Source organism: Xenia sp. Carnegie-2017, unplaced genomic scaffold (assembly GCF_021976095.1).
Source record: "Xenia sp. Carnegie-2017 unplaced genomic scaffold, XeniaSp_v1 HiC_scaffold_20, whole genome shotgun sequence".
Classification (NCBI taxonomy): domain Eukaryota; kingdom Metazoa; phylum Cnidaria; class Anthozoa; order Malacalcyonacea; family Xeniidae; genus Xenia; species Xenia sp. Carnegie-2017.
This window is the reverse complement of record NW_025813483.1, coordinates 14,840,144-14,855,909: the sequence shown is the minus strand read 5'-3', so window position 1 is coordinate 14,855,909 and position 15,766 is coordinate 14,840,144. Positions and strand designations below refer to the sequence as shown.

Genomic DNA, 15,766 nt, shown 5'->3' with positions numbered 1-15,766 from the left:
ATGGAAAATAGCCCACAACTGCATGGAAATACCTAGAATTGTTGGAATCGTAGTTCAGAAGTACAAACTCATTAAATGACCTCATTTACGATCATTAACTGATCAATCCTTTAAAATTACAAGCCTTTTTTCGAGTGATTCGGAGTGAAACCTGTATGCGTTTTATTTTATACGGCCGATTATTTATTCTGACTCGCTTTACTATCGCCATAAAGGTTGTTTTTCATCTTCTGCATTATCTTAAAGCATAATTTGGCCATGTGTTGCTATGTTTTCCATAGTTTTTTTAAAAATCTTTCAATGTGTTGGTCCCTTAGTAATGGCGGCGGTGGCTTCGAAATTTGTTTACTAAAAATATAGAGTAAATGGTTTGAACCATTTACTCTAAGGTATTCGAAACTTCAGTCAGCAACTGATGACTACCGCTAAGGTTGTCGAAACGTCAGTCAACAACAACAAAAACAGTCCTTCTCAGGACTATACCAACCTGAACGATCTAGATTTAGAAACATGTGATAATGTAGAGTTGCTTGGTCCAGTTTTTTTTGAGATCAGTGGTTCGTGTGGTTAAATATTAGTAATTTGAATTTTGAAATTTGGTCAGATTTGGTATTGATTTGAGTGATTTGAGTAATTGGGTTGAGTTAGTTTGTCTTGTGCTTTTTTTTTGATGAAACTGGACATTTACAAAGAAATTGTATTCCTTATTCATTCATGCTGGTCTAAAGAGTGTTTTAAAACTGTTTTAGACAGGTTTCCAACGTAAGAATTGAGTTAACTTACTCGCATTCGTCATCAATTTTTTTCATTTCATTGGTCGATATTTAGTGCTTGGTGAACATTAATGTAATTTGTATAAAAATCATTATAAGTTATATTTTATTCATATGATTCATTAATTTAATATAATTTATATTTAGAGTGACAAATGATACACTTCTTAGCATTTATTCTCAGGAACATCAGGTGATATATATGGGTGGTTAATGATAAACCATACATTTGTCTCCAGGGCTGCCAAGAGATGAAGCATTTTGCCTAGAAGTGGAATTCTAATTCCAGAAAAGACCATCCAAAACCAGGCCTGATTTCCTAAAGAATATTGTGATCATTACAAATATTTCCAGTTTGAAGGCTGCCAAACAGCATATTGAAAATTATAACATCACATAGCAGTTGTCTAGGGCTCCCAATGTCTTTTGGCAGCCTTGTCTGTCTCATCATGTATTCATGTTCAATATGTTTTATTAAAAGAAAAAGATTAGGAAGAGTCATCACAAACATCGTCATCCAGATGTCATTAAAGAATATTACCAAAGGTAGCACTAGTTACTTAATTTATAGTCTTTTCATTTTCAACATTGTACATTTTATGTTTCATATGTTTGTGGTTGCTAGTATTTTTTTATCATAAACATTTGAAAAAAATATTTTCGTGATCTGCTGTCAATTGTTAAACTGTTTACTAATTTTCTATTGTTTAAAAAGTTTGTTTTGGTTTGTACTTCTTTTGGGACAAATATTATATAAATATTATATACAACTATCTGTTATAAAAGTGGCATTTCTTAGCTGTATCTTTTCATGCTTTTAGTTATTTGAAAATGACAAAATCTTGTGAAGATGAGAAGATTTTGATAAAGATTTCACAAGATGTAAGTAAAATTCAGTTGTTGAGGAAATTGAACTTTCTCTCTTGATGAGATATGTATTTATTCTCTTAGATTGATCTCTCCCCTTGCATTCTTGCGAGAATCATCCTGGAAGAATACTTGTCTTGCACTTATATTGAAGGAGAAACTGGTACACAACCAGGAACTTAATGCTTTGAGTTGATATGATATATTTAATCATTGATTTATGTTGTTTTTTAGTTCCAAAAGAAGTTCCCAGTCTTATGATGAAAGATCCCACTCTTGTGCCTTGTCAAAAACTTTCTCGAGAAATTCAACATGTTAGTTTACTTTGTCGATTTTCTTCTGGTGTGCTTGAAAATCTACCTGTCTTAAGTTTGAAATATTTCAGTGCATATCGATGGATGAACACAGCGGCCCTGTTGTAGATGCAATGAGAAGGTGAGTTTAATGAGGAATGGATTTTACTGGTGGGATAAGAGGGGTGCTCACCTCAATTAGACTTGGCTACCAATTTGCATGCCAATTTTCCTATAAAGTATTTGTATATGTAGAAAACAACAGCCTGCACATTTTAAATTTGCAGATCCATTGGTTTACAGTATGAAAAAGTTCTAGAGGAGAAATTAACGGAAAAGAAGATACCATTTCTCGGTAGGGAAGGTTTTTTGTGCATCAAAACAAAGGGGAACAAATTACTTGAAGTTATAAATCAATCAGAAATTTATAAAACATGTTTAAGGTTGGCTTAAATTATAAGTAAAAAAGGCCAAAGTTGTTTTTAAACATGGCAGTATCCTTGATTGTCGTAATTTATTTTTTGAGAACTTTTGTAAACAATAGAAAAGCTTGATATCAAAAAATTTCAATCCCTTCAGAGTGTCACAAATTAACATTTGAAGGGAGATTTATGCTTCTACCATGCTATCTATCCTACTTGTATTAGCCAAAACTGAGCTTCAGCTTCATGTGCTAAGGTACTTTGGTATGCAGAGAAAGTGTCTTCCGGAGCTACATCTGTGCCTCTAGTAAATATAATTGGTTGTTGCCATGAATATGAACTTGGACAATAGGTGGAGTCAATTGCACATGCTCAGACAATTTTCTAACAATTTAAGACTGAGCGAGATAGTTACTCTGAAATTAATGCAAGTAGATCCAGTTGGTTATTACCACAACTCTAGATGGTTTTTTCAAAAGTTTATGACCAAGGAGGAAGGTGGTTACCCCTGAACATGGCAAGGAGATCCTATTGATTGGGATGAACTCCATTAGTTAATTGAGTAGAATGTGCAAGTTTTCATTCATACATTATAGGCATGTTGTCTGTCTTCCTTAGCTTGTTTTAACAAATGCATTTTCCAACCATACTGACAGTCATCGGCTTCGCGTGCTTCCACCATACGTAAAAACAAAGTAGGCAATTAGACATCCATATACGTTACACTGTGGATAAAGAATTGCCAACATATAAACCATGCATAACTAGGCAGCAATTGGTTATGTAGACAATAGCTTGTGATTAAAAATGTTTTTATTTGCCATGAAGTTAATGGATGTTCGCTTCATGGTACATAAAGCAAAATTTAACGAAAGTTATTGAAGAAACGGGATGAATGTATGAAACATCTTTTGATTGATTCAAATTACGATTCAAAAGTTGGTGTGTTGAAGTCATGACGGTGGAAGTGTGCATGACAGTGGAAGTAGTCATGACGGTGGAAGTGTCCATGACGGTGGAAGTAGTCATGACAGTGGAAGTAGTCATGACAGTGGAAGTAGTCATGACGGTGGAAGTGTGCATGACGGTGGAAGTAGTCATGACGGTGGAAATGTGCACGACGGTGGAAGTAGTCATGATGGTGGAAGTAGTCATGACGGTGGAAGTAGTCATGACGGTGGAAATGTGCATGACGGTGGAAGTAGTCATGACGGTGGAAGTAGTCATGACGGTGGAAGTAGTCATGACGGTGGAAGTAGCCATGACGATGGAAGTAGTCATGACAGTGGAAGTAGTCATGACGATGGAAGTAGTCATGACGGTGGAAGTAGCCATGACGGTGACAAAGCCAACCGATCATTATAAATTAATGTTTATCTTTACACAGTGTTTTTTGAAACTTTGCACTATCCTTGGATCGCTAGTTGATAAGTGATTTAGTTTTTATGTAACTTTATTTGATAAAGGGGAAAGCCACATGAGAGCTTATGGTTATGACAAGACTCCTGATTTCAAGCTACAAGTACCAATTGGTGAGAAAAGATTGGAAAAATCTTCAATGAAACCATGACAAATTACCTTTCAAATACTTGTGATTTTTCTTCTTGTAGCTGTTGATGGGCATGTTGTTAACTGGATTGAGTCTAAAGCTTCGTTTGGTGATGAGTATAATCACAAGATAAACATGAGGGATCAGTTATGGAGTTATTGGAACAGGTTGGATAGTTATTGATTTATGTAGATAACGTGTTAAACTAGTATGTGACCTTATATGTAAGTAGTTCCGACCGAGTGTGGAAATTTCTTATGGTGCATTCTTTGTAGGTTTGGACCTGGTATGGTTATTTACTGGTTTGGATACATTGATGAATTAGATTGCCATAAAGACAAAGGAATCCTTCTTGCTGATTGCTTTCCATCTTCCATAGTGACATTAACTAGTCTTGTTTGGGAGGACGATGTTTGATGGTTTTGAAATACAATCTAGGTAAAATGTACATTATTTATTTAAGTTTATAAAATCTAATGATGTTTGGTTTGTTTGAATACACCTCTGACTCTTTGAAGGAATTTACAATGTTTAAGTGATGGAATGTCCAGCTAATCAAGCACGTTAGACTTATGAACTTTAAACCTATAAAAAATTCCACGTAATGTGATCAATGGTTTCTTAAGCACCATATTTATTGCTGAAGATCAAAGGTAGTGCTATTATGTTTATTATTTAATGATAATCTAGCCTCGTACTCAGGCGCTTTGATGCTTTGAAGTATTTGATGTTTCATAAATTGAATGTCACATGGCGCCTGTGGGTGTCAGGTGTTTGCGTGATGATATTTTTAAACCACATCAAACTTTTGAAACTCAGATGTAAATGCAATGATTTTTGTATAAATGGCTCAGGGCTCACTGACTTCCGCTTTGCCTACGATTTATAATTGGCCGGAAGTAAAGAAAGTAAAACAAAAACGAAATTCCAAGAAAAAGTAGCTCTTTACTTATAAATTAACACTTAGCTATAGATTATTACTTGAGAATAAAAAAAAACATGGAGAACTTTGATTTACTGCCTAGACAATATAAAAACGATATTTTTCGTGTGTCTTTTGACTTTTATACTCCTCGACCACAGTTTATCATAATGCCGAGAGATGTTGAAGCAATCAATGCGGAGTTCGCCGCTATGACAGCCGAGCAAACGTGTATATTACTAGAAGCCGTTGAAAACACGTTGTCTTGTTTTCGTTTACCTTCGGCAATCCTGTCGGTTCATCGAGGATCGTGGAAGTCCCGCGCGGCAAAATCGTTTCACTGTCATCTTTGCGTGGAGGTAGATCAATACTTGGCGTTATTTGAACGTAAAAAGAAAAAGATACCTGACTGGCCAAGTGTTGCTTATGTCACACGACAGTGGGTCTGGAACAAAGATCCCCGTTCCTATGCCCAAAATGTACGCGGATATCCTTACAAGAGTACTTTCAAAGACGATATTTCAGCTATTTTACAGCTCATTCGAGTTTCAATTCCACAACAAGGAAATCCTTCTCATTCATCACACGATAACGATAAAGCCTGTTCACCTTCATCTGAACTTGATGGAGCTGTCAACTCCCATCATGGAAGCAAACTTTGCTCATTATTTGGTTGTAACGTCATCCGAGTGGTGTATCATCCAAGCCACCCAAAAATCGGGTTCGTAGGCAAACAGGAAAACTCGCTTTATGATTTGCACGAAATTCTTTGGACAATGGAGAATTATGCTCGGCTCCAAGGCCTCACCGATACGGAGACCGAGGACAAAAATTACGGTTGTCATTTGTGTCTTTATTTTGGCCCAGGTAACATTTCAAAATATGAAATTATGTGAAAACACGTTTATAAAGGGAATAGTTTGAACACATTTGTAGATGTTGATTGTATAGGTTCGTGTGTTCCATTGTATAGGACTGTTAGTGTTTAATAGACTTTATATAGACTTTAAAGTATGTGACAACTCACATGTAAATATGAGGTTTGTTGTAATTATCCTCTGTTTAAGAATCCACAAAACCTGGACAATGCATGACTACAAAAAAAACATGTTTATCTTGTGTCTTGATATTTTTAACACTCGTGTCATTCTTCTTCCAGCTTCGGAAGACTGGAGATTATCTAGTGAAGAAGAAAGGATTGTGGGATACATCGTGACGTCAGGTCCTCGGTTTTATCAACTGTTACCCGATGAAGTTCTTAGGCGATCATGGTTTGATAAATTTCAACGATCCAATTTTAAATGTCTGACCTGAAGGTGTAAGTCGACAAACGTCGCTTTGTTTACAAGATTTTTTATGCTCTTCAGAAACATACCAATGATCGTGTGAATTACATCAACAAATGTGAAAATTAAGGTCGAAAAAGCTACCCAGAACATTTCATGATATATCTTTACTAACACGTGAAACAAAGATGAAAAATTTGTCAATGAGAGCAAAAAATGAAACTTCATGATCAACGTGAAAAACTTTTTAACCCTCCGCCTATTCTCTAAGTTCAAAAGAAGAAATATCTTGATTGATAAAAATTAAATCTTAAATCCGGGACATTTTTAATGCTTGAATTTGTATTATTATTAAATGTTCTCAAGAAAATTTCTTATTCTATCATGCAAAGTATAGTTTTTTATAGTATTTTGTATGCCATATTACCATTAATTATTGTGATTTTGTACTCTGAAGAATTTTTTGTTTTAAATAATTAGAGCCGTTTCAAAAACGTCAATTTTTTCATGTGCCAAAAGCATTATAGTCAAAAGTTTCTGGATCTCTTATTATTGTTTGTTTTTAATCCATTTGGCACATGAAAAATTGTGGTTTGAAACAGGTCTAAATGTAATGGCAATCTTTGTGATAATAAAGATAGTATAACATCTTAAATATCTTTGCGCAAACTGATCCGATTATTTTAAAATTTGGCGAACATTTTATGCTAACTTCTGGAAATTGTTTTAGATAGCTCATTCATTGTTGTAAAAACATAATCCGGCAGGTGTTTTTCTTATAAATGAAAAGGAAAGTTCTTTTTTGTACATCTCAGGCGTACGTTTAGTGACTCTAATGTTAATATTTATTTATTAATGTGCAAATGCTCTCTTTAATTAGCTTGATAATTTGCAAAACAGGTAATAATGTTTGTCTGTCAAACATGTTTTATATTTTATATTTTCAATATTTTCGATGTCTTTTATTGAAACAATTTCCTTCGGCTTTAATGGATTTAGATTATTTTTTCTCAAAGTAAAACGACTTGAAGAAACGTCTTCACCTTCATTGAAGACTTGAATGACCCCTCCTCAAAATGTAATTTCACTCCGAGGGGAGGCATTCGCACTATGTTATGCACAACAGCGGGATTCAGCTGTCGCGAAATTAATATTCTTGCTAATTTCACCTCCAAAGATCTACCTATATTCAATATTCTTGCAGCGCCATAGTGTCCTCTAATCAATTATTTCGAACTACTTATCTTCCCTTATCTCCGCAACTCTTCAATTTAATAATATCAAGCCAAATATTAATAATCTTGCTTTGTTTAAGATATTCGTCCACAAACATCGTGTGATGTCTGATAAGCCGAGCCCATAACAATTATTACTTATGACATTTTCACACACGAATATCTCAAATATATGCATTCGATGTTTGCTTTATCATCATGGCCGTGTGTATGCAAATGACTTTGTTCCCTTTACCCACTTGACATTTCTCGAAGTTATTTGTGTAGGCGAAACTGCTGTCGTCCATGCCGTCGTTCGTTGTGAATATTATCTTTCATTTACGTTAAAGTTATTGAAAAATATTCTGTTCAAATGAGTTCTTCTCAATTAATGCACATGATAGATGAAATCATCTCGAGGGCGTGAATAGATAGCTCGTTTAATGAAAGTAAAATTTGTTTTCTCACCGATTCCTGCTCATATTTATTTGTCGTTGTGGGTGAAGTGAAGTGTCAGTCAGCCGTAACTGGCTTGTTTGTTAAGGTAAACCAAATGTTCTCTTTGCTTGAACGAAATACAGCCATCTTTGGTAAAGAATTTTTCGTTTGCTACTGATTATATTCATGTAGCGTAACATACATTTTTTAACGTGTTTATGTAACTTTGTTGGTCGCTGTGTTAAATCATGCAATATCATGTTTGAAATGTTTTTGATTTTCGTAACTAGAGGTTCGTGTTTACTTGTGTCTTCATTCGAAACTTTGAACTGAGTCTTGAGACTTTCGACAAATTACAGTGTTCCTTTTATGTCAAACAATTATCTTTTACTCTTCATGTTGTACATTTCGGTTTATTTAGTGAAACATCAAAGGCACTTATCGTGTTGAACACAGATGTCATCACCTTCTTAAATTTGCATTCGATTGCAGAAAATACGAAAGTGGATACTGCTTTATATCATAATCAATAGGAATACGGGGTAGCTACGAAAGGACGCGTTTACCGACATTGATCTTAGAGAACTTATGCTGTCCAAGGGAATCTGTTAAAGGTGAAATTTTCAGAATCATGTTGTTTTTCGTTTTCGACTTCACATGTTTAAGATATCAAATAATTTTTTTGTCAGTGAGATGACAAATTCTTTGATTGTAGCCATTCACGGAGGCATCTCGCTCTAATTTGCAAAATTAGTATCAGTTTTAATCTGAAGATTTTCGTTGGCTTGTTATTGAAATTTTTGTCGTTGTTCAGCATGCTTTAGCATTTGCACGAAGTCATCATTTTCTCCCTTTCTAAGGGCTGTTCATGTTCTTCTGAAATGTGTTTGTTCAGGTTAAACATTGTTGATATTTCGCAGATATTAGTTTTAACACGAGGAGAGCACGCAACACGCTAGATTGCCTTCCATTACACGTTTTCAGGTGTGTAAAACAAGACGCTATTTTCACGGAAGCCTTTGCTAATGATTTCAACATTTACATGTCGTTAGCGTAAAATGCGTCCTGGCAAGCTTGGCAATTGTCAACGTTTTTCTCTGACGAACGAAACTAAAGTTCCATCATATCATTGTTTTATTTTCACGCACCAAAACAGCTATTTATTGTGTTTTAAAGTTCAATTGTCATGACAAGCAGTCCTTTTACTTAAATACTTTTTTTATAGAAAGCGAACGCATTTTTCCACTCACGAAAAGGTAAACATATGCCATCGCTTTCATGCTCTTTAATGCACTTCTTGACATCTATTTTTAAGTACCTGCCAATGCAAAAGTTAAAAAGGCCAAATTCCTCGCAAGATATGTAAGGAATGACTCCAATGTAAAGCAATAGACATGTTAATCACGCGATCGCAGATACAGACGGTTGCATAGCATCTTGTAAAGAAATATTGCTCATTGTTTTCATTAATTGTACAGCGTTTGAAACTCCGAAATGAACGTTTCTTCAATTTTGTCACAGCGAAATTTGCATCTAGAACGAAAGAATTTGCTCATGCGAGGCGCGCAATGCATCATAGTTCAGACACCGATTGTACAAACAATACAATTGAAAAGCGAAATAAATTCATATCTCTATCAAAAGGGTTTAGATTGTTTAGATAGTAAAATCCGATTTATTGCCATGTAAAGGCTGCTCGTCTTATTGCGAGATTGCAAGAATCAAAGCTATGATAATCACGATTTCTTGTAAGGATCAAAGCTATGATAATCACGATTTCTTGTAAGAATCAAAGCTATGATAATCACGATTTCTTGTAAGAATCAAAGCTATGATAATCACGATTTCTTGTAAGAATCAAAGCTATGATAATCACGATTTCTTGAACTTGGTGATTAAATCATCGATTACTATGAATAATAATTGTTTTGCTTTCGACTTGTCCTCTCTGACAGGATTGATAAGGGGGTCAAATAAACAAATCAGTTATGTACTTTGATTATATTCAATTTTAAACTCGCCAGCCTTTGTACCTTCAGTGGTCATTTAAGTAGGTATTATTTTAGGCAGTCTTTATCCTAAATATCGCGTGGAGTGACGAATTATTTCTGCGAACTTGATGTTGGTTAGGATAAGATTGAACCCAATCACGTATTCTTTATGAAATGTGATTATTAAAAGATGATTTATTAGGACGCGCCCGTTTTTCAAATAGACTTGAAAAAAACAATGACTTTTCGTTATCACTCAACGTATCTCAGTTCTTAATTAAGAAAGCACTTGTGAAAATAATTCGCTGTTGTTTTGTGTCATATTACAACGATTTTATTTGAACATTCTAACAAGAACATTGGAACAGCACAATTGTCAAAATCGAAGGGGGTGGAGTTATGGAGTAGGCCTCTACTTCGAAAATTCGAACGTCAAATTTTTTATGTATCGAACGCACTTAAAACAAAAAATAATGAATTGAAATTTGTCATGTTTCATGTTTTTCGCTGTTTGATTAAATCTCCTGATTCAGTCTTTCAACTCTCAATGTTTGTTAATTAAATTACTTGATCTTATAAATTACTCTAAAAATCTCCTCGTGGGTGTCACATGTCGTGGGTGTTGTTAATTAAATATGGTAATTCTATGTAAACACGAAATGCAAAGTTATTTTTACCACCACTACTATGATATCTGGAAAATTACCAGAGAAGTTGAGTCAAAATTTTTATCAAAGTGGCCATTTGACTGTTAAAAGTACATTCACGACATCACTATCGTGCTAAGTTTTATAAATTATCTAATTTGATGTTGAAAAAGAAATTAATCATACACATGTGGTATATCAATACTTAAGTATTATACTCGTATATCGTTATTGATTTTCATGAAAACATACCTTATTGTTTTTATAGTTTCATTTAAGGAGCGTTTGATGAAGGACTACGTCCTATCTTTACCATAACCATTTGTTTCCCTCATCAATGCTATCGCATTGATTGAAGTTTTTCTTAGAAGATCACGTACAAAATTCCCCTCGTTCTTAGTAAGTGAGATCTTGCAGAATTTCTCAATTATCAGGGACTATCGGTTGACGCCGCGCCTAATGAACACTTGTTATTTATAAGTTATTTAGATCAGTTGACATTTACGCGTAGAATGTAAAAACATCATTTGTATACTCTTCCTATGACCGTGAACTTATCGAGTGTAGTAAGGATGGTTATGGTATTTTGGGGGTAGTAATGGGTACAATAAGGGTAGTTTGAAAGCCATATGAAATTTTTGATTTCCTTGGGGAAAATGTTATGATTTAAGAAATGTTTTAATTTTTCCTCTAACATGTGTTCAGCATTGATTTGCAAATTCTCTTTGATTGATTTAATAGCTTTGATCGGATTTTTGCTGTTTAGGAGTGAAAATCGTAAAGTCACGTAATCCTAATGGCATTTTTCAATTTTCTGCGTTCATTGTTATTCAAACATGTGTTGATCTATATTTGCGTTTCTTGTAATTTGATTATCCCTGTCAAGAATGTCTTCCATCTCTACATACACTCTGGTTTTGTTGATGTCTATAGTAATTGTACCTTTGTAGTATTGAAGGTTTGGTGAAAGGGCATTTGGAAGAGAGCTCTGATTATCGTGCTTATGTCAAGATATCTTTGTTGGTCATATTGCCTCTTTTGACTTTGTTTTCGCGTTTGGATCTTTAACATAATAAGGTAATTCTCCATAATGACCCGAAGGCTCAAGATGTGTTACATTTGTAATGTTTTAAGCTATATTTTGGTATGTTTTGGCTTCTTGAGTTGTGTTTGCGCTCTGTTTAGACAAGTTGATAATCGATTATTATCGAAAGTTAATCGAAAAGTTCAAGACACCGCGACTACACCTTTTTATTATCAACTGCCGCGTAAAAAATTGAAAAATAAAAAAAAACTATCAAAATCCATAGTGCAAATGTAATATGTCTGTGTGAGTGGTCTTATTCCACGGACTCCTGACTTCTAAATCATAACAGTGATTACTGATGATATTAAAAGCAGTTTATAAAACTTTAGGATATCAGTTAGACTTCTATTTAGGTAAAAATGTAGTTGCTTTTGATAAATGTTTTAAGTTATAATTGATGATTGATTGGTAAGGGCATCGATTGTGAAATGTAAAATCGCAACGGATTCCCTACAAGAGCAAGTTCATATCCACGGTTTCAGAAGCTCCTTGATAATCACCCTTTAAAGTACGATATATTTGAACGATAAGTAAGAGTTGACTGGCGATTATTAGTTATTACACGCCAAACGAAGACACCGCAAGCAGTGTGCAGTAATTATATCTTCAGTATAGTGTAATGGGGGTTGTGAGTTGCAATATTTATAAAGATGGAACGAAAATTACAAACGCCCAACCCAATTGAAATTTAATTCATTTATGATTCCAAGAAGCCAATTGACTCCAATGGTCAACTTCTTGTTTGTACTGTCTGTATGATGATATTTTAGGATTCAAGAAAATGATTTGTAAAACGGGGGCCATTTTGCACCGCGTTGGCCCGATGTGTGTCTTTTTTATTATCGTTATGAAAACTGTTTGATTTTACGATTTAATTTTGCAAATTAGACTATGTGTATTTGATTCATGATTCATGAAACGACGGCTATTAAATCTCCATGAAGTCATACAGGCTTGTGCTAACCAAGAGAAACTTAAGTAGGGAGAGCTCGAGAGCAGTTTGCAACAGAATGAATATAGTGTTCTGCATTGAGGCTGGAGTTCAGATCCAAACAGAATCTTCGTTATTGCACAATTATGGTATTTTAGTTGACGTCTGATGAAATGATTGTGTCTCCGAAAAAAATTTAGAAGAAATATGAGATTGAAAAGTAAAAACGTTTATAGTTATCACCAGTTTACCACAACAACAAATAGCCAGATGGCAATTACACGACAGTTGATCTTTCTTAGTTTGCATAACACTTTATAAAATAAAGCAATGAAAGCGTGGGATAATTGTGTTTTACAGTAGTGTTTGGGTTAGACTGTTCAAACCGATTTGAGCGCAACCAATCAAATCCATCCATCAATCAATCAAAGAGAATTAGCAAGTCATTCATGATACATTTTTGAGGAAATATTATTTATTTCTCTGTTTCTCTAGTCGGTTTGCATAAGCTGTGCAAGCACACTAAACATCTTTTATTTCTTAAATGATTTCGTACTCGTTTTTATTTCAGAAAATTGTGGAATTCCTTTGATCATTCTCAAAATGGATACTAATTGTACAAATTCATCTTGTGAAGAGAAGGAGACAAAATTCAAATCAATATATACTGCCTATGTCATTATAAGCATCCTTACCATCTTCATGAATCTCCTTATTATATTCCTGTTTGTCTTCAACCGAAATCTTCGAAAACCGAGCAATTTTCTTCAAATAAGTTTCACTGTTTGTAACTTGGCATTTGGTTTGGTGGGAATACCTGCAGTTTTGATTTGTTCAATTTTTACTACTTTATCATCAGCCTGTACGTTCTTTTTTTCATCACCTTTTTGTCAATCTGTTTGAATCTTCACATTCTCATCATATCGTACGAGCGCTATTTCAAAATCACAATGCCATTTCGATTTCACCAGATAGGACGGGCATCCTTCGAGCTGACGCTAGTCCTAGTAATTTGGTTCATAAGTATTTCCGTCACATGTATTCAACTTATCTGGTTTCCTCCTGGTAACAAGCAACTAAGTAAGGCTGGCATGCGCGCTGACAAAATTTACACCATTTGTGTCGTGGCCATATTCGCTATTTTGCCTTTGTTTCTTATGATTTTTGCTGACGTCAGCGTCTTTTTCATCGTGCGTCGTCAGTTGGATGGTATAGCCAAGACATCGGTGACACCCACTGATTCACAGCAGCGATTGAAAAAGGAACTTAAGGTTTTGTTTCTGTTTTCTGTGATGATGCTGTACTTTGTAATCTCTTGGTCTTTCTACTACGCTGATCTTATCATGGCATCCCTATTTGAAGAAGACCACTTATATCTAAATCGAATTCCAGAATGGCTGTGGACAGTCTCTAACCTTTTAAGATGCGGTACCACTGTGATAAATCCAATTTTATATGTTTTGTTCAAAGAGGACTTTCGGAGGGTTGTGTTTGTGGGTATCAGACGCCTCTTTGCTAAATACACTGGACATTCCCACGGGAGCTCAACTAGTCATGGCTCGAGGACCAGCGGTCGTCAATCAGAATCGCGGAATGTCACAGAAAGAATGACATTAATGTAGTATTAAAAATATAGAAAAATTAGAAAAATGGAGATTGCGTGAACGAGAACCTGCGAGTAGGCAAAGTTGCCTGCATTGTTGTCATATAAGTCATATAATATTGGCTAAAAGTTTTGGATCAATGTAAACTTGTAAAGTTCATTTATACAATTATCGAAGTATTGTGTTGGTACTGTACGGTGGCCGGTACGGGTCACGAGAAAATAATTTAGAAAACATAACAAACAATAAGAAAACATCACTCAAAATCATACTACACATTTCAAAATACTCACTACACATTTCAAATACTCGCTACACATTTCAAAATACTCTTCCAAAATACTCGCTACACATTTCAAAATACTCACTACATTACAAAATACTCACTACACATTTCAAAATACTCACTACATATTCGTCCCAGTCTTACCCTGGTCTGGCCTGCCCACGGTCGTCATTAGTTTACATCTACGAAATTGACGTGATGGCAGAAAGCTAATATAAATATACGCTTCGATATTACTAACAGTTCAGTTCGCGTAGGATATTTTGCATTGTGGCGATATGTTGTCTGTGAATTCGGCACATAGACAAACATATTGCCACAATAGCATCAATATAACATGAACTAATAGTAATATTTCTTCAAGGGATTTCTTGGTCTTGTTTAGACAACACAACATGAGTGGTCAATCTACAGATTACATGTAATTGTATTTGTATTGGTGATATTCGACAATCATTAGTTTAACTAATGCACTTATTGACGTGACTGGTATTGAAGTTCTAAATTTATTGCGTTTACTCGAAATTACGAACTTTTCATTTTCTTTGGCGTTTCTTGTGCAACAAATTATACTATGTGTAAATTTCCTCTTTGGTTTTCTTGTTATTTTTGTAACGCATCACACAAGTACGTACGCGACATAGCGAATGCAAATTCATATACTCAAATTTTTGCTATTAAAGTACGGACATGTAAAGCCACTGCAAATACATTTGCTGGCGATATGTAGCTCGTCTACTAATGTTGTTGCCGACCAAGTCCAGCAAAACCCTGGAAGAATTTCTGATTAGAGTTGAGCCAATATTTTCATGCTATTATCCCAATGTCCCATTTTGTTTGCCTTGTGAAATGCGGAATTATATGCTTAATATGCTTACTTTATGATGTCATGTCAGTTTCGTAGATGGAAACTAATGATGACCGTGGGCAGGCCAGACCAGGGTAAGACTGGGACGAATGTGTAGCGAGTATTTTGAAATGTGTAGCAATTTTGAAATGTGTGCGAATTTTGAAATGTGTAGTGAGTATTTTGAAATAATAATGTGAAATGAAGCTAATGTGTAGTGAGTATTTGAAATGTGTAGTATTTTGAAATGTTAGTGAGTATTTTGAAATGTGTAGAGTATTTTGAAATGTGTAGTGAGTATTTTGAAATGTGTAGTATGATTTTGAGTGATGTTTTCTTATTGTTTGTTATGTTTTCTAAATTATTTTTCTGGTGACCCGTACCGGCCACCGTAGTACTGAGTCTTTTGAGATGTTTCTTAAAACAAGCTTTAGTTGAAGTTATCCTTTTCGTAAGGTTTGTTTTCCTGTATGTTTCGAATTAAATAGTCGAGTGAAGGCTTGCCTTAGAATAGTTCAATATGAAGAGCTTGAACATCAGGCTTTGATCACATGAAATGAAATAGCAAAGAAGTAGGAGAGTAGTGGTAAATATAGCAGTTCTAGATCT

The 15,766-nt window shown here is 34.7% G+C and overlaps 3 protein-coding genes and 2 long non-coding RNA genes across 5 annotated transcripts; 4 read left to right on the top strand and 1 right to left on the bottom strand.

The window, feature by feature from the left end:
- The first annotated feature begins 532 nt into the window (after window positions 1-532).
- Window positions 533-4,624, top strand: LOC124442480 (CDAN1-interacting nuclease 1-like). Its single transcript, XM_046992989.1, has 11 exons — window positions 533-762; window positions 921-966; window positions 1,255-1,319; window positions 1,595-1,655; window positions 1,725-1,803; window positions 1,875-1,954; window positions 2,026-2,075; window positions 2,221-2,288; window positions 3,822-3,887; window positions 3,966-4,071; window positions 4,180-4,624. The coding sequence occupies exons 1-11, from the start codon at window positions 671-673 to the stop codon at window positions 4,319-4,321; spliced, it is 855 nt and encodes a 284-aa protein (XP_046848945.1). The 5' UTR covers window positions 533-670; the 3' UTR covers window positions 4,322-4,624.
- On the bottom strand, window positions 779-2,777 carry LOC124442481. Its single transcript, XR_006947260.1, has 4 exons — window positions 2,572-2,777; window positions 2,127-2,165; window positions 2,001-2,053; window positions 779-1,092 (listed from the first exon to the last, which is right to left on the bottom strand). It is a non-coding gene; the product is annotated as an uncharacterized LOC124442481 (long non-coding RNA).
- Window positions 4,625-4,786: 162 nt separating the features above from the next.
- LOC124442479 lies at window positions 4,787-6,919 on the top strand. Its single transcript, XM_046992987.1, has 2 exons — window positions 4,787-5,693; window positions 5,986-6,919. Exons 1-2 carry the CDS (start codon window positions 4,904-4,906, stop codon window positions 6,138-6,140), a joined length of 945 nt encoding a protein of 314 aa, XP_046848943.1. The 5' UTR covers window positions 4,787-4,903; the 3' UTR covers window positions 6,141-6,919.
- Window positions 6,920-7,594: 675 nt separating this feature from the next.
- Window positions 7,595-11,705, top strand: LOC124442653. Its single transcript, XR_006947313.1, has 3 exons — window positions 7,595-7,870; window positions 8,186-8,378; window positions 11,353-11,705. It is a non-coding gene; the product is annotated as an uncharacterized LOC124442653 (long non-coding RNA).
- Window positions 11,706-13,081: 1,376 nt separating this feature from the next.
- Window positions 13,082-14,203, top strand: LOC124442651 (melatonin receptor type 1A-like). Its single transcript, XM_046993151.1, has one exon. The coding sequence runs from the start codon at window positions 13,371-13,373 to the stop codon at window positions 14,040-14,042; it is 672 nt and encodes a 223-aa protein (XP_046849107.1). The 5' UTR covers window positions 13,082-13,370; the 3' UTR covers window positions 14,043-14,203.
- The last annotated feature ends 1,563 nt before the right edge of the window (window positions 14,204-15,766 follow it).